The sequence below is a fragment of the Podarcis pityusensis genome, assembly GCF_964106645.2.
Source record: "Podarcis pityusensis genome assembly, chromosome: 5".
NCBI lineage: Eukaryota > Metazoa > Chordata > Lepidosauria > Squamata > Lacertidae > Podarcis > Podarcis pityusensis.
Genome location: NC_138032.1, coordinates 50,292,525 through 50,318,933, shown reverse-complemented (window position 1 = coordinate 50,318,933; position 26,409 = coordinate 50,292,525). Strand labels below are relative to the sequence as shown.

The 26,409-nt window shown below is 42.2% G+C and overlaps 1 protein-coding gene and 1 long non-coding RNA gene across 37 annotated transcripts in view; one reads left to right on the top strand and one right to left on the bottom strand.

Moving 5' to 3' along the window:
- Positions 1-5,077, top strand: part of ABLIM1 (actin binding LIM protein 1) — a 208,211-nt gene extending 203,134 nt beyond the window's left edge. For all 36 annotated transcript variants that reach the window (XM_081005995.1, XM_081005994.1, XM_081006007.1 and 33 more), the window contains 3 exons: positions 2,018-2,082; positions 3,268-3,328; positions 3,848-5,077. In XM_081005995.1, the coding sequence (XP_080862121.1) occupies positions 2,018-2,082; positions 3,268-3,328; positions 3,848-3,885 (164 nt within the window). In that variant the 3' untranslated portion in view covers positions 3,886-5,077. The remainder of the gene's footprint in view (positions 1-2,017; positions 2,083-3,267; positions 3,329-3,847) is intronic.
- Positions 7-26,409, bottom strand: LOC308477453. The gene is made up of 3 exons (XR_013986574.1): positions 26,055-26,409; positions 14,066-14,302; positions 7-416 (listed from the first exon to the last, which is right to left on the bottom strand). It is a non-coding gene; the product is annotated as an uncharacterized lncRNA (long non-coding RNA).

Here is a 26,409-nt window from a genome sequence, read left to right as displayed (position 1 = left end):
TAAGCGAAAAGCATACATGGGTGGTCTATGGGAAATGATGGATTAGGCTGCCTAAAATAAAACCAGGTTTTTCATCTATTCTATTGCTGGTTCTGCGAAAAGATGTTGATCAGTGCTGCACATGTGAAGCTGTTTTTATCACTCCTGTATTCACTGTCTGCCGTTTTATCGCTAGCTGTTTTTCACAATACATTCTCAGAATGCCTTGTGCAAGAATTGAGTTTTCCCGATTCCAGATCCTTGGCACATCTTAAATAAATCAAATGAGGAAATGGCTGGGGAGTAAATATATTCCTAGATTGCAGAGGAAATATCATGATGTTGTTTGAAAGCCTGCTGATCCATGAGATCAGAATTTTTATGAACAGTACGAAAATTGTTGGTGCTGATTTCTTGGGAAAGCTTCCTTTGCTTTGCTTTGCTTTGCTTTGCTTTGGTCTGTAAAGAAACAGAAAAATATTGGCGGTATGTTGCTTACTCCAATTAATCTTCAACTAGTTCTCAAATTAGAAAAAAAAATGATGTGGTTGGCAGTAACTTAAACAAGTTTCAAAAAAAGGCTTGTATAGAGCCTGAAGTTTGATGACTAATTCAGATTATTCTTTTTTCTAAAAAAACAACACACCCTCATTTGCATCAAAATTTAAAAAGCAACAGCATTTAATTTAGAAAACAAATACTGAGTTCCATATTTTACAACAAGCATTTTTTATAAGATTATGATTGCTCACTTGCCTAAATGAATAACATATAAAATGTAGATTACTGCTAAGGTCACGGCAATATTAGTGTTCCTGAAAAGCCAACAAGCTAGGTCAGGAAATCATGTTTAAAAAGTGGCATACACCTTGTTGATATTTATGCTTCTCATAGCCTTTTAGCCTTTCCCACATTGGGAGAGGAAATCAGCATTGCCTCAGGGAGCAGGGCAGCACATTCCAAAGTGCTGGATCATAGAAAACGGAATCACTGGCTCACCAGACAGGTCGTATGGGCAAACCATGATACATTCCAGAGAAAAGGCTGCATTTTATAATTACTGCTTAACCGTTTGTTTATAGCAGGATATGTATGATTCTGTATAATTGGATTGTATGTCCTTCATGCACTTTTCAAAGCTCTAAGATCGAAGTACTTGTGACAAAAGCACAACTGCTTACCTAGTAAAGGTAAAAGGTAAAGGACCCCTGGACGGTTAAGTCCAGTCAAAGGCGACTGTGGGGTTGTGGCACTCATCTTGCTTTCAGGCTGAGGGAGCTGGCATTTGTCCACAGACAGCTTTCTGGGTCATGTGGCCAGCATGACTAAACCGCATCTGGCGCAACAGAACACCATGACAGAAGCCAGAGCGCACGGAAACGCCATTTCCCTTCCCACCACAGCGGTACCTATTTATCTACTTGCACTGGCGTTCTTTTGAACTGCTAGGTTGGCAGGAGCTGGAACAGAGCAACAGGTACTCACCCTGACGTGGGTGGCGCTATGGCGCTAAACCACTGAGCCTTTTGTGTTTACCTACTAACTGTGGGCTAAAAAAGAAGTGCATTTTAAGCAACATAGAGGATTGTATACCCCCATCTTTTTGAAGAGAAACAGGACAGGAGGCTTTGTGACCCCTGAAAATGGCCTTCCTTAAGACAGAAATGTAAGCAGGTGGGGGTGAGTGGGCTAGTTCCATCACCCCTTGGTCACCATTCAATCACCTTCCAACTTCTAGAAGATGAGCAGCAGGGAACATTTTATAGCCCATGCAGTATCCCTGCACATTTCAGAATGCTGAACCCCCACCCTCCTGTTTATTTTGAAGAGGGATTTTGTTAAAACTAAATTCCATATAATAAGGCCAAGTTTGCTTAAAACTTATAATTTCAAGATTCCTTTTGGAGAAAATCTTGTGGGTTCTTTTAACTGATTTCTAAAATGTTCTGACTTCGACTTTTTGAATGTGTGTGTTGTTGTTTCTGTCCTAACATAAATTGTTACATTTTTGATATTTCCTTCTCCCTTTTCTGTTTAGCTCCACATGCAGCTGCTTCCAAAACCTCTTCCCTTCCTGGCTATGGAAGAAATGGACTTCATCGGGTAAACAGTCAACATTTCTTATAAGCAGGGTCATATGCGTCGTTATTTTGTTAGGAATTTCATGGAGTCTCCAAATGGTATTGATTGAAAGTAGGTGGCCCTAAAGCCCTTTATCTGTTCTGGAGTTCAGGAAATGCAAGTGATTATAGATTCACGTAGCTTCCCAAGTATCGCTCTCTCAATGCATTCAAACAAGGATAGATACATGTTTGAAAACAGAAGCAATCACTTCCAGGTTTTCAGCGTTCGAAAACCGAAATGTTTGGCTTCCAAGACGCTCGAAAACCAAGGTTCCACTGTATATTCTTCGTGTATCTTAAGCAATACATCAGATGATATTTGCTTCAACTTTTTTAGTGAATTCCATCCCCAAACTTTTAAAATATAGTTCAGAAAAACCTAATGCCGCCAGTTGAGTATCAATAATTTGATGCCTGAGTTTGTTTGTTTTCCTCTTCCCTCCCATCACTTTATCTTCTGTGCTGTGTTGTAAGCCTGAGTGCAAGCACTCTGTTATTTTTATTGATTTGTAAGCTGCTGTGGAAACTTTTCTGGCTGAAGAATGGGTTGTACATGCTTTGAGGGGAAAATCAGGCCTGGCCAAGATACTTCAGCATTTGAGGTAAAGACCTAAGGAATCCAGAATTGCTCCCCTGGCAGCAAAAGTACAATGATGAATTGCTGACTACTCCATACCCTTCAGGTAAAGGTAAAGGGACCCCTGACCGTTAGGTCCAGTCGTGACCGACTCTGGGGTTGCAGCGCTCATCTCGCTTTACTGGCCAAGGGAGCCGGCGTACAGCTTCCGGGTCATGTGGCCAGCATGACTAAGCCGCTTCTGGCAAACCAGAGCAGTGCACGGAAACGCCATTTACCTTCCTGCCGGAGCGGTACCTATTTATCTACTTGCACTTTGATGTGCTTTCAAACTGCTAGGTTGGCAGGAGCAGGGACCGAGCAATGGGAGCTCACTGTGGCTTTTCACCTCTTTGGGATCTTTGCTACTTCTCCCCGCTCATTCAAGTGTTTCCTGTTTCACAGACCCAATGCTTCAGTACAGTCATCTCTTCCCCACTACCCTATTTTCTCTTCTTCTGTGGTCTGTTTTTACGTGCATATGTTACATATTTTTGACACCTCCAGATCAACAATGTGGTTGACGTGTCCATTTGTGTCTTCTTCTAGCCGGTCTCTACAGACTTTGGTCAGTACAACAGTTATGGGGATGTGAGCAGCGCTGCTCGAGGTAACACGATGAGAAATGTGGTTTTCTTTTGTGTGCTGCTGTATCTGTAACCTATACGCTTGGGTTTTTGCGGCTTTGTTTTGTGGTTAGTCTATTCTCATAGCAGACAGGTGAACACCTTACTTATCCCTGCAATGTACACATTTTTGTTCTTGCAAATGAATCTGGTTCTTCAGCACTGAGAACAAGTTAAAATAAAGAGGGGGATGTGTACATTAAAACCGTATTTTATTTTATGCATATGGATCTGTATTTTTGTCTGCTTGATTCTGATCATTTAGTTCAGTATTTCCCAAACTTGGGTCTCCAGCTATTTTTTCAACTACAGTTCTCATCATCCCTGACCTGCTAACTAGGGATGATGGGAGTTATAGTCCAAAGAAGCTGGAGACCCAGGTTTGGGAAACATTTAGTTGATTCCTGCAAGTTAGGAGCTCGGGGATTAAATGAAACACGTATTGTTTGGCATCCTAATCCTGATGCTGTTTCTCTCCCCACCCCATCCCCATCCCTTTTCAGATTTTCAGGTACAGTACAGATTTTCTTCCATCAAGTAACCAAGTATCTAACCAACTTCATCGACAATTCATCCACTATGTGACTCAAGTCTGAATTTCCGCTACAGGGAAGAGTTTCTTAGCACATGTTTATCTGCATGTTTCATTTCTAACCAATGATGTAAACTTAAATCACTGTGAAAAAGGGCACAGCTAACACAATACCTTGCATAGGCCAGTTTTGTGACTTGCTTGGTAAGCTTTTGGAAGACTGACCTGAAAGCCACCTGTGGCAGTTGTTTCTCCATCAGGTTTCTCCTGATCTCTCTGGTTCCAAACAAGGGAGGTCCAGACAATAACTCTCCTCTTTCTGAAGCCATACCATCTTCCTATTTTCCACATATGATTCCCTGACCTTTCCTCCTTTGTATGTGGTTGTGGGCATGGAAGAAATAGCCAGCAAATGACCTCATATAACACTGACATGAAGATCCATTGATTGACCAATAAAAAGGGTTGTTGTTTCTTCTAAACGCCAGCCCTAACTCTAAATTCTATGTAAAATTCTTATGAAGAGATGATCTGGACAGAATCTTTATTGCATATTATGCTATTAATGTGGAAAGTCTTTTTCAGCCTGGGATAGGTAGGAACTTGCCATTTTACTGGGCAGATTTTTTTACAACAGGGCAAAAACTTCAGAGTAAAGTATAGCTGGAAACATAGAAGATGACAAGTCAGTTCTGTGAGACAATATTGCCCGTCATTCCTCTTCCTCCCCTACAAACTGATTTATTAATACCAGATACTGGGGGGAAATGCTGTTGCCTTCTAGCCCTGTTTATAAGCTTCCCAGAGGCATCTAGCTAGCCACTCTTTGAAAGAGAATGCTGGATCTGATGGATCTTTGGTCTGATCCAATAGGTCAGTTCTTTGGTCCTTAGAACCGAAAGATTCTCTTAACTTGCTACTTAATCTTTACTACTGGGAATGCTTTTGTTGGACACCATAGAAACCAGATTGTTAACTTGCTTAAGGAGTACATAATCATAGTATTTCATTGGCTGATGTAAAGATCTAACATGGGATCGTAGTATAAATTCATGTCCATATTCACCTTGAATGCCTTTACCCTTTCTATGTGTGTGTGCATGTAACCTGTGTGTCTGATGTTTACCTATATCTGATACAGTCCCTCCCAGATGGTCATGTCCCCGGAATGCGAATGGACCGAGGAGTGTCTATGCCTAACATGTTGGAACCAAAGGCAAGTGCAGACATTATTCACTTTCCTTCAAGACAGTGATGGTTTGCCTATGAAATGGTGGTAGTTTGTGCTTGTAGCCCTGTGGTCTGTCCCCCTCACTCCCAAAAATGTTGCTCCTTATGTGCCAGCCCTATCTTGCTTTGGACTGTAGGACATATGTCATTAATGTATACAGGGCAAGAGCAGCTAATATTTCCTGGGGAATAGACAGCAGCGTTCAGTAAAACTTGGAACTGGTAAGCTTTCAGCACCAAGCTTCTGACAGCCACAGTTATAAGAACCCACAGGGCACAGTCTGTAACTGAGCAGTGGTGCCTGCTAAACACCCCTTTCAGCAGGGAGCCACATCTTTACCTACCCCACCTCCAGTGCTTTTTTCCAAGAAACATAGGTGTTGGAACTCACCATGAAGTTGTTACAGTAAGTCACTGGGTGACTCAAGGCAGCCCTCAACAGATGCCGGCTTGATAGAAGCCATGTTCACCGCCTGCAGAGGTGCTAAAAAGTGACGGCAAACTGTCTCCCTAGCTAGTTTGGGGTTTTCCCCTTGTTCTGGTGTAGGTCAAATAAATGCACCTCCACTTCCCTCGTTCTCTTATATTTAGACCCTTGCACAATTGCACATACGTGCAACGTTAGAGACCTGGCAGCAAAGCTTAAAGCCTGCTGCTGCTACACAAGGGGTTGATTGAAGAAAAGGAACTATGAATTGGCACCACCCCATAGCCTGACCAGTCACAGCTAGGAGCGACTAGGAGCTAGGTGGAGTCATGGATCTTAAGAAAAAGTGTAGACTCACACATGTTGGACAGCTTCCATTTTGACTTGAAATGTTCATTTTGGGCTTCTCAGAAGTATGTAGAGGCAAGAGGTGAGTGGGGAGATCTGCGTTCTGGCACACTCCTGCTGAAAAAAAGCACTGCGCACCACTGATGTCATGTGTGACATCAGGTTAGGGCAGGTGGAAAGCCTTGCAGCAGAACCCCCTGCTGAACCTGATTAGGCCCACGGGTCATAAATTCCTCACTACTGTCATAATAGTTGATCTTTAAAACTATGGGGCTGTATCCAATGAACTTGTCCCACCAGCACAAGAATGTTTGCTTGTGCAACATAACTTTCCGCCTCTCCTTGCCTGGTGCTCCCTAAATCTCTTCTAGGGGATTCCTCAACTCTCCAAAGCAGATTTGGTGAGGCCATGTATGGGAAGTTTATGGGAGATGGGAGGTTTAGCATAAATCCTTGTACTGACGAGATGCGTTAGCTTGATGCCAACCATGAAAGCAACCAACCTGAGAATTCTGCCCAATTTTGGACTCAAAATATTTTTTAAAGCACTTGAGAGCACTACTCTGTGGTTTTGTAAAATATAAGAATATGATTAATGACTTCAAAGTTCTCAGCAAAGTTTGTGAAAATTTGGCTAATTTTGTTACAATAATGTATGTTAGTTTTATGTTGCATTGTATAGCATTAAAAAATGTATTTAAAGTTATATAGTAAAGTGAATTGTATAATTGTCATATTCCACTACCAATTCTCTTCCAAGCTGTATATAAAGTACACATCATTTAAATAATTACAATAAACTAAGTGGTATATGTTTGATGACTTTATCTTCTTTATTGTACTTCTGAAATCTTCATTAGGTGTTGCAGCTGATAAAACAACTAGCGGTCTCAATTAGGTCCCACCATTTTATTGACAGTTTAAAAAAATTGACAAAAGTCTCTTACTACCTTCAAGGAGAGGAAAATTGGGCCCTGATCATTGGCATATTCAGCCAGTAGCTCAGATAAAGAACTCTTGTTTAGATATCTTGATAGAGCTAGAAAGGACTAGAAGTTTCATTTCCTCCTACTGGTACTCCATATTCCGCATTATGGAAAACCTGTTTGACGTTTGCTCCAATTCAGCAGTAAAGAGTAGGTTTTCCTAGGGGAAAGCTTTGGAACAAGCAGAAGTGTGGACAAAACAATCCCTTTCTTATGCTGTGGTGACTGGTGTCCATTGGGGGTTAGTAGGGTAGAAAGGGAGTCAATGGTAGATAGAGCTAGAGCCAATGACAAGCAGAGCCAATTTTAGTTTTGTCCCTATACCTGTTTGCCCTACAAGTACAAAACTCAAACTAAGGAGGAGGAAGGTGCCAGCCAGTGTATTAGTTGTAAGTAAGAAGGCAGGCAAGTTGGGGCTGACTGGGGGCAGACTGAGGTTGGTGGGACAGTGATTCATTTAGCAGAATAGACCAACCTCTACTGCATGGAGCTGGGATAGGTCAGTTGGTAGAGCACAAGACTCTTAATCATGGGTTTGAGCTCCATGATTGGCAAAGGATTCCTGCATTGCAGGGGGTTCAAATAGATGACCCTCATGGTCTCTTTCAACACCACAGTTCTATGATTCTATGTCTAGTATAAGAGAAACTTGTCCACCATTACTATCTTCTAATCAAGAAACACCTATTAAATTGCTTAGTAAATTCCACAACACAGAAAACCACTGAATCAGCAGAACAAGTTAGGTAGCTAGCTATGGTGGGTATGTGAAAAATCAGCTTCAACTGGACAGGAGGACAAGGGTGGAAGAAAAGACACATGATTGAGATACTTGTTCAGACCTAACGATGGTACCTTCATTAATGAAGTAGTTATTTTTCATGTGAACAAACCAAAATGGGCATTGTCCCCATCAAGGATAATCCAGAAAATGAAATGGGATTATATGCAGAATCCACATATATTTTTAGTATGATGTTGTGCAAAAATGAACTGGTATAGACATCCTGTTAAGTATGATTTATTTCTTTTTTAAGGAACAAAGGATTCAAGGAAACAGTGCACATCACACTCAAATACCTAAGGCAGCCTTTTAGCGAACTTGAAGCTGTCTGCCAACAGTGACTGCATTCTGCTTGTGAGCTTAATGGTGTCTTTTTGGGGTGACCTAAATCTACATAAATGCTTCTTGTATACCATTAACAGATATTCCCCTATGAACTGCTCATGGTGTCCAACAGAGGGCGAAGTAAAATTCTACGAGAAGTGGATAGAACCAGGCTGGAGGTAAGAGAATATCAGACTCCCCAAACAGATGTTTGGGCTAATGGTTTTAAAAGGATACAAGTCTCTTGTTTAAACATTTGGACTGATAGCTGCCCTTTTCCTTGTCTTCCTTCAGCGTCACTTAGCGCCTGAGGTTTTCCAAGAAATATTCGGCATGACGATACAGGAATTTGATAAATTACCTCTCTGGAGACGCAACGACATGAAGAAGAAAGCCAAACTCTTCTGAATCCCATTCTCTCCTTTGGAGGGGAGAAAATACCACATATAGGATAATGTATCATACTTAAGTTCAAACGCTTTTTGGAGAGCAACCACGAGAGACAGAGAGAGAGAGAGAGAGAGAGGAAATGGGGGTTAAAGGGAAAATCTGAGAAAGGCACCTATATATTCCTTGCACTTGTGCAAGGGCCTTTCAAGCTTGCCAGAGAGTTGTGGCCCAAAAACGTTGACGTTCTAAATCTCAGCAGTGGTCTTTATGCATTATAAAGTTTTTACATGGCATCAATACATAATGTGGAGTTGCTCTGCCCTCCCTCGTTTCCCTTCACTTTTATTTAAAGGTCAGGGGGCAATGCTGATAGAGCCAGGAAGTGCCAATAGGATGCCAACCCACAATTACGTCGTCATGGTCTCTCCAAGGAATGAATGACTATATTCTGTAGCTATCGAAGGAATCCTGTGTAATATATTTATCCTTTGGGCACAGCCATTACAATTAATTGGCCTTGCCTTCAAATGGCCTATTATTGTTGCAGTGCCCATCAGCAAAGGAGGCCACTGAGCCAGAGTTCTGCTGCATACCAGCCAAATTCTTTGCAAGGAAACTCCCAGCTTGCACTTGCACACATCTGCTAGGAATCTTAAGAACAAATTATCTTATTTTGTTGTCAAGTCTTCTCTCCTCCCTTTGTCCGGCTTTAAGCGAGTTTGCTAAGTGTTAACAAGAGCAGCAAGCCAAAAATGAGAGAGTTGGTTTTCTCGTTCTGTGTTGAGAAAAGTATTTCCAAAGTGAAATACAGGTGTAGGCTTAATTCAGATGCTACTTGTGCCATGTGGCAATCCATGGGGCATGGGCTAGCCACATGCTGCTTTGGTAATGTTTCTAAAGGACTAGTATGTGGGCTCTTGCAATTTTGTCGTTGCTTCCCATGCTGTCACCACCTGTTATGATGTCTAGCAGATGGGAAATAATCACATCATCCCTGCAAAGATGGCTCAACCCTGCAAACATCAATAGTGTGGGAAAGGGACCTGACTACACCAAAGCAAGTTCCATCCCATTACAAATGGAACGACTGAATCGGGGCTACTGTTGCCTATACCAGCATACATCCATTGGCGTGCTGTACAGTTGAACTCCAGAATGTCTGTGACAAAAAAATGGTATTTAATCCACTTTGTAGAGGAGATGCTATGAAACAAGACACCTCCTGGAAATTTTGCTGCTAAAAAATGACAGATTAGCCACTTTCTTGGATGCTTTGATGACACAGCACAATATCAAGTTAAGTAATGGCCTGATTTGCATATCATGCTAAGCCAAATCATGGCTTAGTCAGTGCAACTGTACATGTTCCCAGAGAGGAGACTGCAGTGACTTTGCTCCTCCCTGGTCCTTGTACTGCTGTGCTAAGCTAAACCTTGCCTTGGGTCATCTAAACCCAGGCTCGAGGTTTAGCTCTCCTGAGTAAACCATGAATCATAGGGCAAATCTTGGTTGCAACTTCTGGTTAAGTCTGGAGTGAGCTAAACCACAAGCCTGGGTTCAGACGACCCAGTGAGCCATGCCTTTGCTTAGCACAGTGTCGCATGGCAGCAGGACCATGGAGAAGTGAAGCACTCCTGGAGGCCATGCATTTGGCTTAGCATGACATAGGAACCAGGTCAGTGTTTGATTTGGTTTCATTCAGGCACAGGCTCCCATAGTTAGAGCGCTTGGGTTTTCTTTTTTTGTAATATTTCAATGCTGCAGCCTAGGCTATTTGCTTTATTTATCCTCAGTGCCTAGAAGAAGGAACGCCTAAGACAGTTTCTGAATTCAGTGATGCTCCCTCAACTACATGCAGTCCTGAGCATTGTGTGAAGTGGCCCCCGTCTAGCAGAACTGCTTAGAGGGCTGTGCATATTCTGTTCATTTCAGAACAGTTGTTAACATATTTTCACAGACTCCAGAGCTGTTTCTTGCCAACAGTAGGATGCACTTGATATGTTTATCTTTTACTTTGAGTGATGGCTGTTGCCGTTTTCACTGTTGTTTTCAATAGAAATTTGACACTAGCACGTCACTTACAGGGAAATACTATACATGTTTACTCAGAAGTAAAGCCCACTGGCTTCAATGAGACTTCCTTCTGTTCAAGCATGTATAGGATGGCAGCCCCTGAAGGATGCCTTTGAGGGCAGGACATTCAGGACTTCCCGCTCTTACATTTAAGAGCTCAGCAGAGAGAACCGTTTGCCAAAAGGTATTATCATAGAAGCGCTTGATAGGTTGGTCATCCAAGCCCATATCCTCGTAAAGAGGATCTTTCATGCATCATATATTGATTTATAGAAGAACATGTGGTAAAATGCAAGCACATGTCTTTTGTGAAAGTCTGGTCAAGTGGTGAAAATAATCTTACCACATGTCTACACCATAACTCTGGGAAGCAGAGTGAGCGGTAACATTTTCACCACCACACTGATGACCAGCTTATGAAGCGGCTACCTGGTGAAGTCATATGCCAGATCCTTTATCAGTTAGCAGGAGGAGAGTGACGGCAGCAGAATAATAAGGACCCCAGCTCTGCAGGGGAGGTTAGCCATGTTTTGTGGAAACCTAAACATCTCACCCACTAAAATCTGTCACATATCCCACATGATGTTGTAGCAGCATTAGGATGCTCCAATAGACTTTCAATCCATAGTTGCATTATAGCAACACTTTCCATCATTATATTGCGTTGACTCATTAGTTCAAACTCACTGCCGTTTACAATCAAAAGAACATTCTGGATTAATGGCTTGCAATAGGCCACACTGTTCAATGGAGGAAAAAATGGATATTTGTACCAAGATCAGACAATGGTTTCGAAGCTACTCTATAAAGGAATATATGGGCTGGCTGTTCTATGCCTTATTCCTAGGCATGCTATTGTCACTGCCACAACATCCAACATCTCAGTGATTTGGCTTTGCACTTCCCTTCATGCTACTGCTTTCCAGCCTATGACCTCTGGAGATACATTTTCTCTGTCTCACAGAAAGGGGCACAGATAGTATATCCTGAATGCAGTGAAACAAATTAACCAACTTCCAGTCCCACCAGCTGATTTCAACACTCTACACATTTTCTACTACCAAGCATGGCATCAGTTCCCAGTTGTCTCATACGCTGAGCAGACGTCCCCTCAGCTCAGCGATTAAGAGAAGCTAAAAGTGTGGGTGAACCACTTGTTGCATGGTTTCTACTTGGAAAACATCTCATGTGCCCTCTAAACATGTGGGGAACCAATATTCTGTAGGCTCCAGCCACACAGAAGAATGCCATGTCCTAACACAGCGAGAGCTTCCTTTTGGTGCTTAACTAAGGACATTTTTCTCTACCCCCGCCCTTCTCACACACATTTCTACTTCCTGGTCCCAAATTCCATCTACTGTAAAGAATGCAACATTTTAGTTGACATTATTTTCCAAATATGACAGTCTCTTCCTAATAAGGGACTGTAGCAATAAGTAAACAAACAAATAATTTTCCCCCAGGTGTTGCTTTCCCAACAGTTTGAGGGGGGAAGCAATGCCAGTTGAATTTCTGCCTGAAATATAGCTGCCCCCAAAAGTGGCAAATCTACAGAGGCCCTTCTTGAATTCCTGCCTTTGAAAAGGTGGCCAAAAAAGCATAGTTTAACCCCAAATCATGACATAAGAAAATAATGTGGGTGTCAGGTAGTTTTGTGAATTTCTTCTTTGTGCAAAATGCTTTCTAACGGGGCAGGCGAGTGGAATCATTATTACATCTTGAAGATGTTCACCCATGTGTCAGAATGATAACACTGCATAAGTCGGATCATTATTTTCTAGGGACTTCCTTCCAAACCCATGAACATTAACAGGAGGTTTGGTAATTAACTTCAGCAAGCTGGTGGAGTTCAGCAGTATAAATCGGTGGCAAATTCATGCTGCTCTTTGCTCCCAGGCCTGGTTCTTCAAGGGTAACAGATACTACTTTGCATTGCCTGTTTTCCAAACTAATCTGTCATTGAAGCAACTGGCACAATCGAAGTCTGATGTAAATCCCATGTAATTTGATGGAAAGAGTCACAGTTAGGCTATTTCTCAGCCAGCAAGGTCAGAAAAGAACCTTTATCAACTGTTGTGTATTCCCATGACAACACTTTGTATTGTTAATGACATCATTTGGTGCAAAATAGTAAAAGTTGCTGACAACCCTTGTAGTGAGGGAGCCTTATTAATATTCTGTAGGAAGATCACTTTAATGAGATATATTTTGCACCACTTTGATAAGTTTTAACTGCAAGGTTTTTAATTACATGTTTCTTCCCTTTCCTGGGCAGCCAATTTCCAGAATGCAACCAAGTAGCCTTTTTCAGATTATTTCCGTTAAGTTTGTTTGTTCTTCCTCCTTTGTTGTAGGACAGCTCTGATTTGGAGCCTCTGTTTAAGAAAAAAAAAATCACCAATACCTATCTATACTGTTAAGTCTGCTTCTTCTGCAAAACGAAACATTGGCCGTCATTGCTGTTCATCTCACCCAACCACCCCACTATAATCTACATCACTGTTGTACTCAAACCAAGTAAACAAATAAAGTTTTGAACTTTATTCTTATTGTGCTCTTTGGATATTTTTGTTTCATGTATTTAGTTGTGTCATGTTCACCCTTTCAAAACCTTGATATAAAACAGATTTTGCACTGATGGCAGATGATGTACTTTGGGACAAAGGGTTGCTTTTTATCAAATGTTTACAGGAAGAGAGAGGGCATTTTGGGAGTGGGACAGTCCTTGGTAAAGAGAGGCCCTTCATGGCTACAAGCATTAGGGAAAGTCACTCAGAGGGCACATTTAGGAAAAGAGGAGTTAAATTGCTTTGGAACATGTGGGGCTGAGTCCCAAAGCTGAAAGCCCATCATTCAGATCTCACTGGGCCCCCAGTTTGGCAGTCAAATGGTGTCCATAAATCAATGTGAGGGAATTGGCTTCTCCTGATATGGGATACGTGGAAAATATTATTCTTGTTCTGCTTCTGTGGTAGCTCATTACAGTGGCAGGAGGAACAACTTTTTACAGCCCTGTTATTTGCCAATTGTAGAGGCAGCTGAGACTTAGTGGCCCTCTTTTGTGTTATCAGTTGATGAGAGGGACATACAGTGGTACCTCGGGTTAAGTACTTAATTCGTTCTGGAGGTCTGTTCTTAACCTGAAACTGTTCTTAACCTGAAGCACCACTTTAGCTAATGGGGCCTCCTGCTGCCGCTGCGCCGCCGCTGCACGATTTCTGTTCCCATCCTGAAGCAAAGTTCTTAACCTGAAGCACTATTTCTGGGTTAGCGGAGTCTGTAACCTGAAGCATATGTAACCTGAAGCATATGTAACCCAAGGTGCCACTGTACTTGCTACTATAACAAGGGGCAATGTTTGCCCACACCCCACAGCTCTGGGGACTTTGGTCTCATAACAACACTGAGGCTGGTTAGGCTTTGGTATAGTAACCAGCCAAAGGTCACCCAGTCAGTGTCATCATCTACTAGGGATTTGAACCTGGGCCTTCCCAGTCCTATTCTGCCATGGCCTCAACTTTGACATTAGAGTCAGAAGAGAATCAGCCTGCCATATGCAGGGCTTGTCCACCATCCACCAAGTTCCAGATACTGAAGCTGAGCCAAAACCCTTTGAGAACATTCCACATACCTCTTTCCTCTGTGTCTGCCCAATGGCGAGAGGCTGTAGGAGGGAGAAGCTCCAGCTATCATTCCAGAGATTGGTCCTTTAAGAATTCACACGCTTCAGGCAGCGAGTAGAGCCTGGGAGGGACAGAATGGATGGAGGGAACTCATAAGCCCCCAGTTCACCTTTAGGCTTTGATGAAGCAAGTTGCTCACTGGAAGCATCCAAGGTGCTACAACCACCTGCCTCATGGGCATCTGTCAAGGATAAATGAGAACACAGTTCAGCATTCAAGCAACACTACATGTAACATTCTTCATGTTGAAGGGCAATAAAGAATCAAATGCTTAACTGCCTGCCTCCTTGCGTGTATGACTTGGGGTGGGGTGGAGGTTGGCCTGTTTTCTACCCCTCCAGATCCTCATTTCTTTTTGAAATCCTTTCCATTCCCTTTTTGTTTTTCACTCCTTCCCCAACTGGTGTGTTGCATTTAAAATCAATACCATTATCCAGTAAAAATACTGTTATTGGTGAAGAATAGTGATCCATTTTTTAAAATTCAAGCTACTATACATACTTCTGGGATCCAAATTTAATTACACAGCAGCATTATACTGCTTGCCTATGCCTACTCCACAAGATTGCCTTCCCAGAGCTCACACTGCTGTGGCTTGCAAGGATTAAGTGTGTCAAGTGAGTGTGGATGACCCACTTTCTACAAAATAGCCAGCATCTCTTTTAGTGTGTGATTGGACATTTCCTGTGCGTGTTCTCAGGTTGCAACAGGCAGAAAACCCTTTCTACTGCCACAGGACTTCCATAATAGCTAGAGAATATGAAACCTGCAATTTGTAGATAGGTAGCTTCATTGGAAACCTAACAGTAGAGCAAGGGATGTGAATGAGCAAGTCATAATGCAAGTCACAGTAGAGGTGTTAATGCAGTGGCCGTCAAACCTTTCAGATCAGTAGTCGTATTTAGAATTTTGAGAAGGTGCAGTGAATCACAAAATGGCTGCCATGGAAAGGAGCATGGGAAAGCACAAACACAACATAGCTAGCATGGGGATAGCATAATGCAAAATTAAAGAGGATACAGCCCTTGTTGCTTACTCAACCCCACCTCAGACAACCTCTGGCTTACCACGGAAGTCAACTATGTCCTGCTGTTCCCTGAGTGTGGAGATTACACAATATTGATCACACACACACATGCTGTTGCTATATAGAAAAAAAGGAGCATTTCCCACTTCCAGGAAAAATATACAAGGTGCCACACCATATTATCTTCATGCACACACTCACTGCACATCTCCATTGCCCAAGTGTGTATCTCCCTGTTACAGACCACATTCATTCACCTCTTTTCTCACACACATCTTTCTCTTTATACAGGAATTGGGGGGGGGGTTTAAGGGGAGGCACAGCGGGCAAATTTCTCACAAAAATTGAGAACAATTGTGTCTGTACATCTGGCCTCATATCTCTGGTTCTTAAAATGCCAGAAATTGTTTGAAAAAGAGTGCTTGGGTATCAGAGGATCAAGGTTCATGCTCAGGGCATGAAATAATGCCTTGGTGGATGCCAGGTTGATAAGCCTTGCATTAATGTATTTTTTAAAACTCCCTTGCAGCAGCAATTGCTGGTGCAGTCTGTTCTGGAAGAATAAAACAAGGGTTGTTGATGCTGCAGAGGTAGAAGCTGCAGAACAAAGAGGAGTGAGACAGGCATAATATGGATAGAATTTACAGGGCTCTGAATCATTGTTCCATTCTGGAAATAATGCAAAGCCGTTAAACAAAACAGTAATGTTAACAAGTGTTTCTTAAAGCTAAAGTCACACGTGTGCCTGAAATTCATACTACACAGACCAAATATTCATTTTTCTCCCTTGCTCTGCACCCTACATTATAGATATGTTGGAGGCTCCAAAGCATCCCAAGAAATAGGGTTGCCATATTTTTAAAAGCAGGACACATTTGCAGACTTCTACCTTTAGTTATGGATCACTATGACAGCTCTACCCATGAAAAAAAGAGGATGTGTCCTGGAAAAGAGGACATATGGCAACCCTAATGTGTCAATTCTTTGAACGTCAAGTAAGTGGCTCTGATGATTAAACTATGCCTTTCCCACCCTGGAGGAAGTAGGACCAGGATGAATGCTGTGCAACAGACATGGATGGCTGGAAGCGGACAGAGCTGCGCTCACCACCCTACTTTAAAAGTACATTGCCACAGAAAAAGCTGCTCATCTGGCCTTTTCTTTGTAAGCATCAGCAAACACCAGCAACTGCATATGCAGCCTGCAATGAGGGTTTGTGGGCTCAAAAGGCACATCTCACAGGTACTTAGGATGTACATACCCAGGAAAAATGAACAATAATGGTGCTTTGAGCCTGTGTGTCTGTTGTTGAAGGGCTGGCTGCAGACTGGAACCACAAGAGGTGTTGGCAACACAAACAGCAGCACTAATTAAAGAGGGAAGAATGAAGCCTTGATGAATCCCTTGCAGATCATAATGGCAAACTCAGCCAATATGCTCAGAGGGAATTTGTATCTGAATCTAGGACAAGTGTGGGCAGGAAGTAGATCTATTTATTGGTAGACTGATGGCCGATTTTCAGTAGACCAGCAAGAGTTTCTGACTCTTGCTGCCATAAAAACAGCAGCGAAAAGTTTCTCCTTAAATTCAGCTGTTAGAATCTCTGTTCTGTGCTAACTCACATGTAGGTTTATACTTGCACATACAGTTCGTTCCCGGTAATAACTCAAGGGATGTTGTCTTAGCTCTGTAACTGGCTTAGCTCTGCACACACAGCCTGGACTGGGATTTGGGGGTTGGGAGAGAGAGTAGATCCCACATGCCTTAAGTTAGTCCATGTCTGAGCTAGGATCCCTGTTTTCAAGTGAAATATTCAGTTTCTGTTCTTCAACTCATGTTTAGGCTTCCCCATTTTGTCTGTGACACTATTCTGGCCAAGTGAAGCCCACCTGCCCCATCTGTTTTCATCTGAGAGGCAGCTAAAGATGCAGCTGGGCCAACAGTGGGTTTTGCAGGTACCATCTATCAGGTGACTAGTAGTGCCTGCAAACCACATACAGTCACCAGGATGTTTGAACAGGCATTAGACTTTATCATTGGTACTAATCAGCTTGGTTGTCGGCACTTGCAAAGTGCTGTGCCTTCGCTCACCAGGTTTGATTTCAAACACATGGGCAAATGAAAACAGGTCACCTGATGCCATTGTGGCTTAAGGTGGCATGCGCCACCATGCCAAACTAGCAGTGTCACAACTCACATCTAAAACATGTCACTGATCTGCAAAACTTAACAACTGAATTTCAGAATAAACGTCAAATTTGAAAGTTTCAACCCCAAAGTTGCTTCATATTTGAGAAGCCTTAAATAGCAAACTTGATAATTCTCCTATTCATTATGAACAACATTTGCCACCATGCGAAGAAGCAGTTTGTTCATTTGCTATTAACCCTCACAATGGGGCTTCAAATCCTTCTCTCTTGGCATTCTTTAATATCTGAACTTACTAGCAGACTTTTAATCCCATTTAAACAAAAAAACAAAACAAAAAACTCTTCAAACTCTAAAAGCCTCATTTTATTTCCTGTTTCCCTGATACTAAAATAATTCTGAGTTTCTGACCCCTGAGTAATGATGAAGGAATGCACTACGTTCCCCAACACAGCAAGGCAGCTGGTAAAGTGAATCTTCACAGCATGTTAAAAATACAGATAACAGTGCCAAAAACTAGATCTGATTGAAACACAGTCAAATGTCAGCACTAATTTGCTGTTAAATATATATGGCTCCTTGGGACCACTTCCTTTAGGAACTACAACATAAGACTTCAAGTGCCCCCCCCTTTACCACATCTGTTTAAAAATTTGTTTCCTCCAAAGCAAGGGGAGAAATCTGAAACAAAAATGTTATTTACATATACACCAATATACTTGTTTGTTATCTTTGCTTGTGCTTTTATTGGTTTGAAGCTGTAACTAAATAAGACTTCAGTCCTGTCTTTTGTAGAAGGACCTTGGGAGCATGTCCAGATTGGGTTCTGTAGCTTGGATAAAGGGAAAGTGTCATGAATTGTTCAAGAGGGTGCCTTTTTCAAAAAAATCATTTACAGATTATGATTTTTATTTTTAAGGGCCCAGGAGTCCAGCAAAGTCAAGAGCCTATGTCAGCTTTAAACAGCCACTATGCTGCCATATTCTTCCGATTTTGTATCAAGGATTTTAAGCTGCAAGAGGTCCTGCAGTCACATCCCAGATGAGCCCAATGTTTCTTAGGACTGTCATATGTCCTTTTTTTCCAGGACACGTCCTCTTTTTCCGGGGTATGTAAAATGAGAGTCATCATAGCGATCCATAGTTAAAAGCAGAAGTTGGCAAATGTGTCCTCTTTTTTTGTTTGCAACCCTAGGTTTCCTGCATGAGTTTGAGCCCCATCCTGCTATATGATTCTATGAATTATGGCATAATGCACTGCAAAGTGGCCTACCTTGCAAGTGTAAACATAATCAAAATGCCAGAAATGGCTGCAGACATAATACAAGGAAGAACAAGATATGAATTCATAAAAGCATTTTGGTGACCAAAGGAGATGTGTAAACTATTAAGAAATAACAAAATGGTACGGAGTCAGCATACATAGCAAATCAAAAACTCTTGGGTTACGTTTGCTGGGTTAAGGTTACTGACAAAAATCATAAAATACATACACACAACCCTAATTATAATAAACAAATATAGTTCTTTTCCTGGGAGTTTTAATATAACTGAGAAAATGAACACACAGCTGAGCAACTTGTGACCGCTAGTGTTAAAAATGTTAACATTTATTGTGGAAGCCTTTTTTTGTGGAACCTAGAATCCCGGCAGGCATGGTAAATACAGTGGACCTTGATTAAAGGGATGCCATGCATTGGCCAGTTGTTGTGAACCCAAAGCTGCAGGCAAGCTTATAATCCTGAACTGTTTTCAAGACAGCTAGTGAATGAATCATTATTAGAAATTGCTTCTTTGGTGGTGTTAATACCCCAATTAAATGTTAAGTGCCTGCCAGGAGAAATCTCTGTGGCATTCTGGTAAGTGCTTAGTCCCAATTATCACCTTGTGGGGAGCAGGACAAGCAGGCAGGCTTCAGTTAGATAACCCAGAAGCCTTTGGGGGAGTGTCTGATGTAAATGCACAAAGTGCTGCAGTATGTACATCAGAACAGGGATGGAGAACCTTTTTGCAGAGTGAGGGCCACATTCCCTTGTGGGCAACCTTTTGGGAGCCACATGCCTGTGGTGGGAGGGGACAGAGGAAAAAGCAGACAAGTCTCAGAAATAAAAGGGTAACAGATAGGACTCTCTGCTTTGTACATTTTCTGCCATGCAAAGGTCAGTGGTTTCTGCATATGCACCCATCTCCAACCTTCATTCAGATAAACCTTTGCTTTAAAACTTCCAAGAAAGGAGAGTTCACGACCTCTAAAACCTTACACCTAAACAGGCTTTTATTGTTGCCTGGTTTCTGTGCTTAGATCACAGCTTTCAGTTTAATTATTGCAATGTTTTTAATGTGTTATCTGCTCTGTATGCACTTTTTAAATTTGTGGCTGTGTTTTTAGATAGCTCATTTATGTCAAGGATGCTTGCTACCTCCTTTTATCCGTTGTTGGCTTGCATTATTACTATTATTGTCATGCTGTATATATATTTTAATTTTAAAAACTTTAACACACAGTGAACATTCTAATGGAACGGGAGGGCATAAATGACTGAAATAAATGAATTTTGAAGGCACAGCTTGAAAAGCAGTAGTTAACATGTGGATATCTAGAATTCGTTAAGGCTCTTTTGCACAGAGGGGTCACAAACCAACGCTAAGTTAAACGGGTTTAAGGTCATTGAATCCACAGGCTTAAGCAGGCTTAACTCCATGTTGGATTGGGGCCAATGTGTCTGTTCTGCTCCTGCAGAACTGAAATACCCTCACAGCAGGATGTTAGGTCAGATACAATTTTTTTTTAAGTCCTACATAAAGTTCTAATTGTGTCAGAGAACAGTATTTCTAGTCATCCATCTTCCTATCAAACCAGTGAATTTCAACTGTTTCATCCCCACTGGAAGTTTCCCTCTTCTTTTGAACTTTTATTTATATTCTCTCAGTTGCTTCTACCAGAGGATCTCATGTGCATAGATCAGACCCTTTCAAAAAAGTCATTTGAATTACAGTGGTTTTTTTTCCAAGTAGGGAAGCAACTATCTCAACTTCTCTTTTTTTAAAAAAAGGAAAAAAGTAAACAATAGTAACTTCAGTTAGAGATATGCAGAATGTGACCTATTTCCACAAAATGCATAGTGATGCTAGCAGACAGCAGTGGAATTTGTTAGGCCGCCTGGGAAAATAAGGGTTGAAATTTTCTTGTTTACAAAGCTGACTTCTCATCTCACATAAAAATCAGCAGAAGTGGAAAAGGAGGGGGGGGCAAGGAGGATGGGAGAGAGAAAAGAAACCATTCACAATAGATGTGTCAACCAGAAGCTATTCCCACTTGTCTTGTTTGTGTTGAAGTCTGTGACAGAATATTTTTTATCCATTATTTTTTCAATGATATGTCGACATAAATTCAGTTTCATGCTATACGTTTATGTGAGAAATTCTGCAGCTCCATATGCAGCTGCAATTTGAAGAACTGCGGAAGGCTATTGACTTTGGCTGGACTGAAGTGCACTGTGTCTAAGGAAAAAGCCAAGGCCCAAAACTTTATCTCTGGGAATATTCCAGAAAAAACACCCTTTCGTCAGCTCAGAACCGGTATGGGAGAGCAGATTCTGTAAAACGGAGAGTGATGCTCCCAATCTGGCTGGGGCCTGAAAGGCTCTCATGAGAATTCTACAAATTTCGGCTTCCCTTTTTTAAAAAGTAAAGACACAACCTCATCGAAAAGGAAAGTATCTTCATGAATGGAGAGGGAGCACTAAAGGATAGCAGGGAGTGGAACCATTGCCCACCCTTCTCTAGTCTTGCTTGAGTAAGATTACCACACCTATTCTACTAACTTACATTCCCCAATTTATACAAAATAATGGATTTTATTTAGCAGGTTCTCAAATGAACTTCTTTTGGCTGGTACGCTATTATCACAAAAGAAATGGACGTCACAACACTTGCACACCAATTGCAAAAGTTGTCCAATTTGGGGGAAGGGTCATTTTTATTGTAACCACGTAGCACATGGGTGGGAAACCTCAGACCTAGGGGCCAAATGTCCCCTGGGAACTCTCCCAAGCCACTCCCTTCACAGGCTGTGCTTCACACCCCCAGTATTTTGCCTGACCGAAATGTTTCCTTGAACTATTATCATGTCTCTTGTTTGTCTGAATGAAGGACAGTGCGGGATCTGTATGTGCTGAGACTGGCCTACTGCACGAGGGAAAATTAAGTCAATGCTCTGCCTACCACTGGCATCTGGCCCTCAGAAGCTTTCCTCGAAGGGCAAGTGGCTCTCTAGCTGAAAAACATTCCCCACGCATGATGTGGCACCACATGTTCATCATATCTGCACAGCTGTGCCGATAACTATGTCAAAATATTCCATCCAGGATGAAGCCTTGGGCCCAGAAAAATAGCTAAGACCACCTCTAAAAACAAACCAAATAAATCTACCTGACTCAAGAAATCCTCACCAGAATCCCAGCCCAGCGTCACTTGTATTTCCTGGTCCCTTTTCAACATTAGTCCCATTTAAGTCCTCCATCCAACACTGCCTGGTCCAACTTCCTCCTTTTGTCCCTTGGCGCTCTCCCTATCAACACTTATCTGGCAGGCTCCTAGTCACTTCCTGGAATGATTGAGTTGTCTGGTTTTGAAGCTAAGCACCATTTATCTCATGGGAAAGGATGGGAGCATTTTTACTAGGCCAGCCTTACCCTGAGGCAAGGTGAGTCAGATGCCGCCAGTGCTGAGTTTCAGGTGCAATGAAGACTAGAAGGCTTTATCTGGTGTTATAATAACAAAGGTTCTTGTTGAAAGAGGTGAAAGGGGGCAGCAAGGACAATGGGGCTGGGGAGGTGCATTTCATATGACCTGAATTGCAAGGACAGGCTCAGAAATAACATACAGACCAGGACCAACCTCCTTGACTTTCCCAGGGCCCTTCCAAACTATTGTTTTTTTAATGGGGTGTATTCCGCAACATGTAATTGAAGCAATAATAGTGCATTAGCGGTGGATCCCCAAGGACATGCTCTATGGGGAGCTGGCTTCAGGCATCAGGTCCATTGGCAGACCAACTCCGCACTACAAAGATGTCTGCAAACATGAAGGCTGGCAACATCCAACGGTTTAACTTGACCCCAAAGGCGCACTCTTTCTTTTTCTCCCAAGACAGATGGATGCCAACAAGTGGTGGATTTATACTGTACCATCCACACATCATTCCGCTTTATTAGTTGTTCTGTGATTTGTCTGCAGGGGCATCTTTGCACTATAGTGCAACGAAAGTGGGACAAAAAACAACAACCCAGAAAAAAACCATTTATGGTATAAAAGGGTACAGGATGTCAGCAGCAAGTTATGGGACATACACTGACTGGAAATGAAGCACTCTGTTGACCCTTAAACGTTTGCAGGTGCAAAGAGTATTGAAAGCAAGATAATGTATAACATCACAAGCCCAATTAATAACAAATACATTTTTGAAAAGATGTCTGGAGAGGCCCCTAGTTTGCCTTTCTTTGGATACAAGTAATCCGTCCTAAGTGACAAGAGTCTAATGTTACATTCAACTGCTGTAAATCAAAGGCAAATGTCATAGGGCAGGACTGTATTAAGGCATAATTGGAAGAAGGTGATAGGACCATAATGGCAGGCGTGAATGCCCTTACGGAAAGTACAGTGACTCTGTCACACCTGAGTCCATTTGCAGACCAAAGCCTGATCTACATGTGCCATGGAATTGGGACTAGGTTCCTGAGTGATAAAGAGCTACACTTCCCTAATGAACTAGGTTTTATTTATTTGCAGAGAGTTTTTAAAGGTTGTTTTTACATGCAGAAGCGTTTAAAATGGCACCACACCCCTGGCCTCTGCAGTGGTACACTCCACTCAAGCACTTCTTATTCTACTGCATGTTCATACTGACCCTGACACTTCATCTCCTGGGGAACCCAAAGTGGTTTAACATCACATTTGTGCAATTTCGGAATGCCAGAGGCTCTTATGCCTTGACTACTGTTCATAATTACCTCTTGTGACTCAGGATTATTCCCCAGAGCTATTAGTTTAATATGACTTTATGATGCCAGGTTTTGCCATGACTTGTTTCTTAACTTGAGATATTTGAAGGTTAAAAATGGCAGCCAGGAAGCTTAATTATTGGTTTGTGGGCTAATGTATCATTATGGTCATCATCTATGCTAAAAAGAACTAGTATCACTAGAAGGAGAAAAGGAAGGTAGCAAATGGTCCAATTGCCATTCTGAAATGGAGAATGGGTCACAAGGAGATCCTAGTGCAGGAGATCCTGGATAAACTTTTATAAAACACACACAAGCAAACAGGTATCATATTTTAGATAGACCAGAGAGGCAGAAAGAGCTCCAGGTGGGAGATCCTGGCTGTTTATAATGGTATAATGTTGGTGCCCTTGAAGTATTGATTGAGATGGTGTATAGAAAGCACAGACCTCAATTATTTCTTTTTTTTAAAAAACCCATTATATTTTGCTATTTCTGTACTGAAAATACAGAGAGTATTCTGTTCCAGGTACTTATTTCTAACTACGACTTACCTTTAGGGCACTCTAACTGGAGATGAGGTGTATTCATTCTCCTCCTACCATGAATAATTCTAGAGGACTCTAAAGATTGCTCACTATTAGCCTAATAAATATATTTTGCAAATGTTCTTTATGGGCCAACATGGCAGTCTTCACTTTTTGTCCAAATAATAAAAAGGAGAAAAAGCAGGAGCTACTGTCAGCTTTCTTTTAATTCTAAGAAACACTAGCAGTACATGTTTTCAGCATATACCAAAATATCTTACACATTCCAGAATACGGAATTCCAGAACGTACACATTCCAGAATACGGAAGGGCCTTGAACGCGTTAATTTTTTACAAAGCCGGTTTACCTCCGTTGTCTAATCCTATTATGTAGTTGTCTCAAACTATACTGTTAAATATGTCTTTCTAACAGATGGCCTTTCCCCCCATTAGTAAACAAATGGTAACCTCACAGTTCTGAGAAACCATATCCTTCCTTTAGGCTCCCTAGCAAAGCAGCTTTCATTAAGCTTTTCCACTTTAGGCAAAGGAAAGACCTTTTGGTGCAAAAGTTATGCTGCTGATTATTATGTAACTAGTACCTTGCAATTTACATTTCAGTTAAAAATACAGCAGGAATCAATTCCTCAGGAGCCTCTGGCTTTAAATTGCCTATCATCCCACCCAGATAACCAGCTGCCAATCCTTTGTGGAATATCCGAATGTTTCACAGAATGCAATTGTCTTCAAAGGACTTAATCAACATCTGAAACAAGGATTTCCTTTTATTTACCAGGATGTTAAAATTAAAACTACACCGCTTAGGAAATTTACTTCAGAGTCATCCCAGTAAACTCAGTAGGACCAATTAAAACAGTAAATGTGTGATGCTGTCCTGCTGAGTTAATTATGGCTAGAGTTACTGCTTACCATGCATTTTCTATATTCTCCCCGAGTCCCAATTCCTAAATGTATTTACTTGGAAACCAAGGCTTAGGGTTTCTAGTATTCAGAATGATGTCCCAAACCCAAGTCCTTATGCAACCTTTAGGAATACTGAATAGACAAAGTGAGAGAGTATGCTCAATACACAGGTGAATCACAAGGTTTTCTTAAGTTTATCCCCTCAGGCAAACAATGAGCTGTAACCAAGTATTGTTCTTGATTTGCTGTTTGCGGTTTACCTGGGGGAGACAAACCGCAAGCCTCAGCTGGGATGCAACAGTAGGCCAAACCATGGCTTAGGTCCAGGCAGCTTGGCAGTAGCAGGTCCATGGTGACTACAATCATCTCTCTAGGAACTTGAACATTTGCTCAATTGTGCATTGCATGCAAACTGGTCCTAGCAATGGCCCTAGCACTTGAGGGAGGCAGGTTTGTTCAGGAAGTGTAGCATGCCCCTCTAGTACACAAGGCTCAGGACTCAAGAAGGATGAGCCAAGGGACTGCTGCTGTCCTGCAGTGTTAGTTGCCTGAGGCAGTCCCCTCATTCTGTCCAACCCTGCTGGACAAATTCTGAAGTATTTTTCTGTTATTTCTTGCCTGCTTTTTGAAGAAAGCACAGATAGGCAGGGTTGCTAAACAGGCCTAAAAGAGGAAGGGCAGGGCATGTAAACCATTGAACCTGCAACAGAGCTGTATTTTCCTATTATTATTATTATTATTATTATTATTATTATTATTATTTTATTTCTATCCCAACAGACTCTAAGGCAGCCTAGTGAGAAGGGCCAGCAGCCACGGATGATGGGAGTTGTAGTCCATCTGGGGACCCAAGGTTGAGAAAGGCTGCTCTAGTCTAGGGGAAACCTAGGGCAAGGGTGAAGCAAAAAGAATCACCAGAGTCCAAGGACACATTCCAGGCAGGCAAAAACACTCAGAATCAGAAGCGGGTTGGGCTTGGGAGGAGTCTCTGGATCTAGAAGCTTTGAGGGCTGCATGATGCCAGGGCTTGAGAATTCCCTCTCCTGTTCTAAGGCTAGAAACAAACAGCCACTGATTTATTCCCATGCATCTCCCAGAAAGTGCTGAGCATCCCTCTCCCGTTTCTGCAACTGTACAGAAAGCCTTTTTTAAAAAGATGCGTAAAATCGCTCCTGCTCTACAAATTATATTCAGCAAACATTCTGGCTTCAAAGTGTTCAGCTCGTGTAATCTTGCAGATAACTCAGGGTTCGGGGGAAGGGAGTGTTTTCCCTGGCTGAGGCGGAAGTCGCTGCAATTTCTAACCTGTCCGGAAGGGCAGGGAAGCACTTCCAACAGCGCTGTGGGATTGCAGCCTTCGTCCTCTCCGACTCCGCTGGCCAACTTTCTAACCTTCGCAGCAGCTCTGCCCAGCGCCGCGCTCCAGCTTGCATCCCCGCTGGCAAACTCTTCTGATTTTCTCTCTCGCTTTGCAAAGCCCGTTTCCAGCGAGGGAGGCAGCACCCTCGCCTGTTAAACGCCCACGCCCTCTTCTTCCTGCAGTTTGCTATTACTCCTTATCTAGCACAGAGGAATCGTAGTTGGACGGGACTCCGAGGGTCATCTAGTCCAACCCCCTGCAATGCAGGAATCACAGCTAATCATTCACGACAGGTGGCCG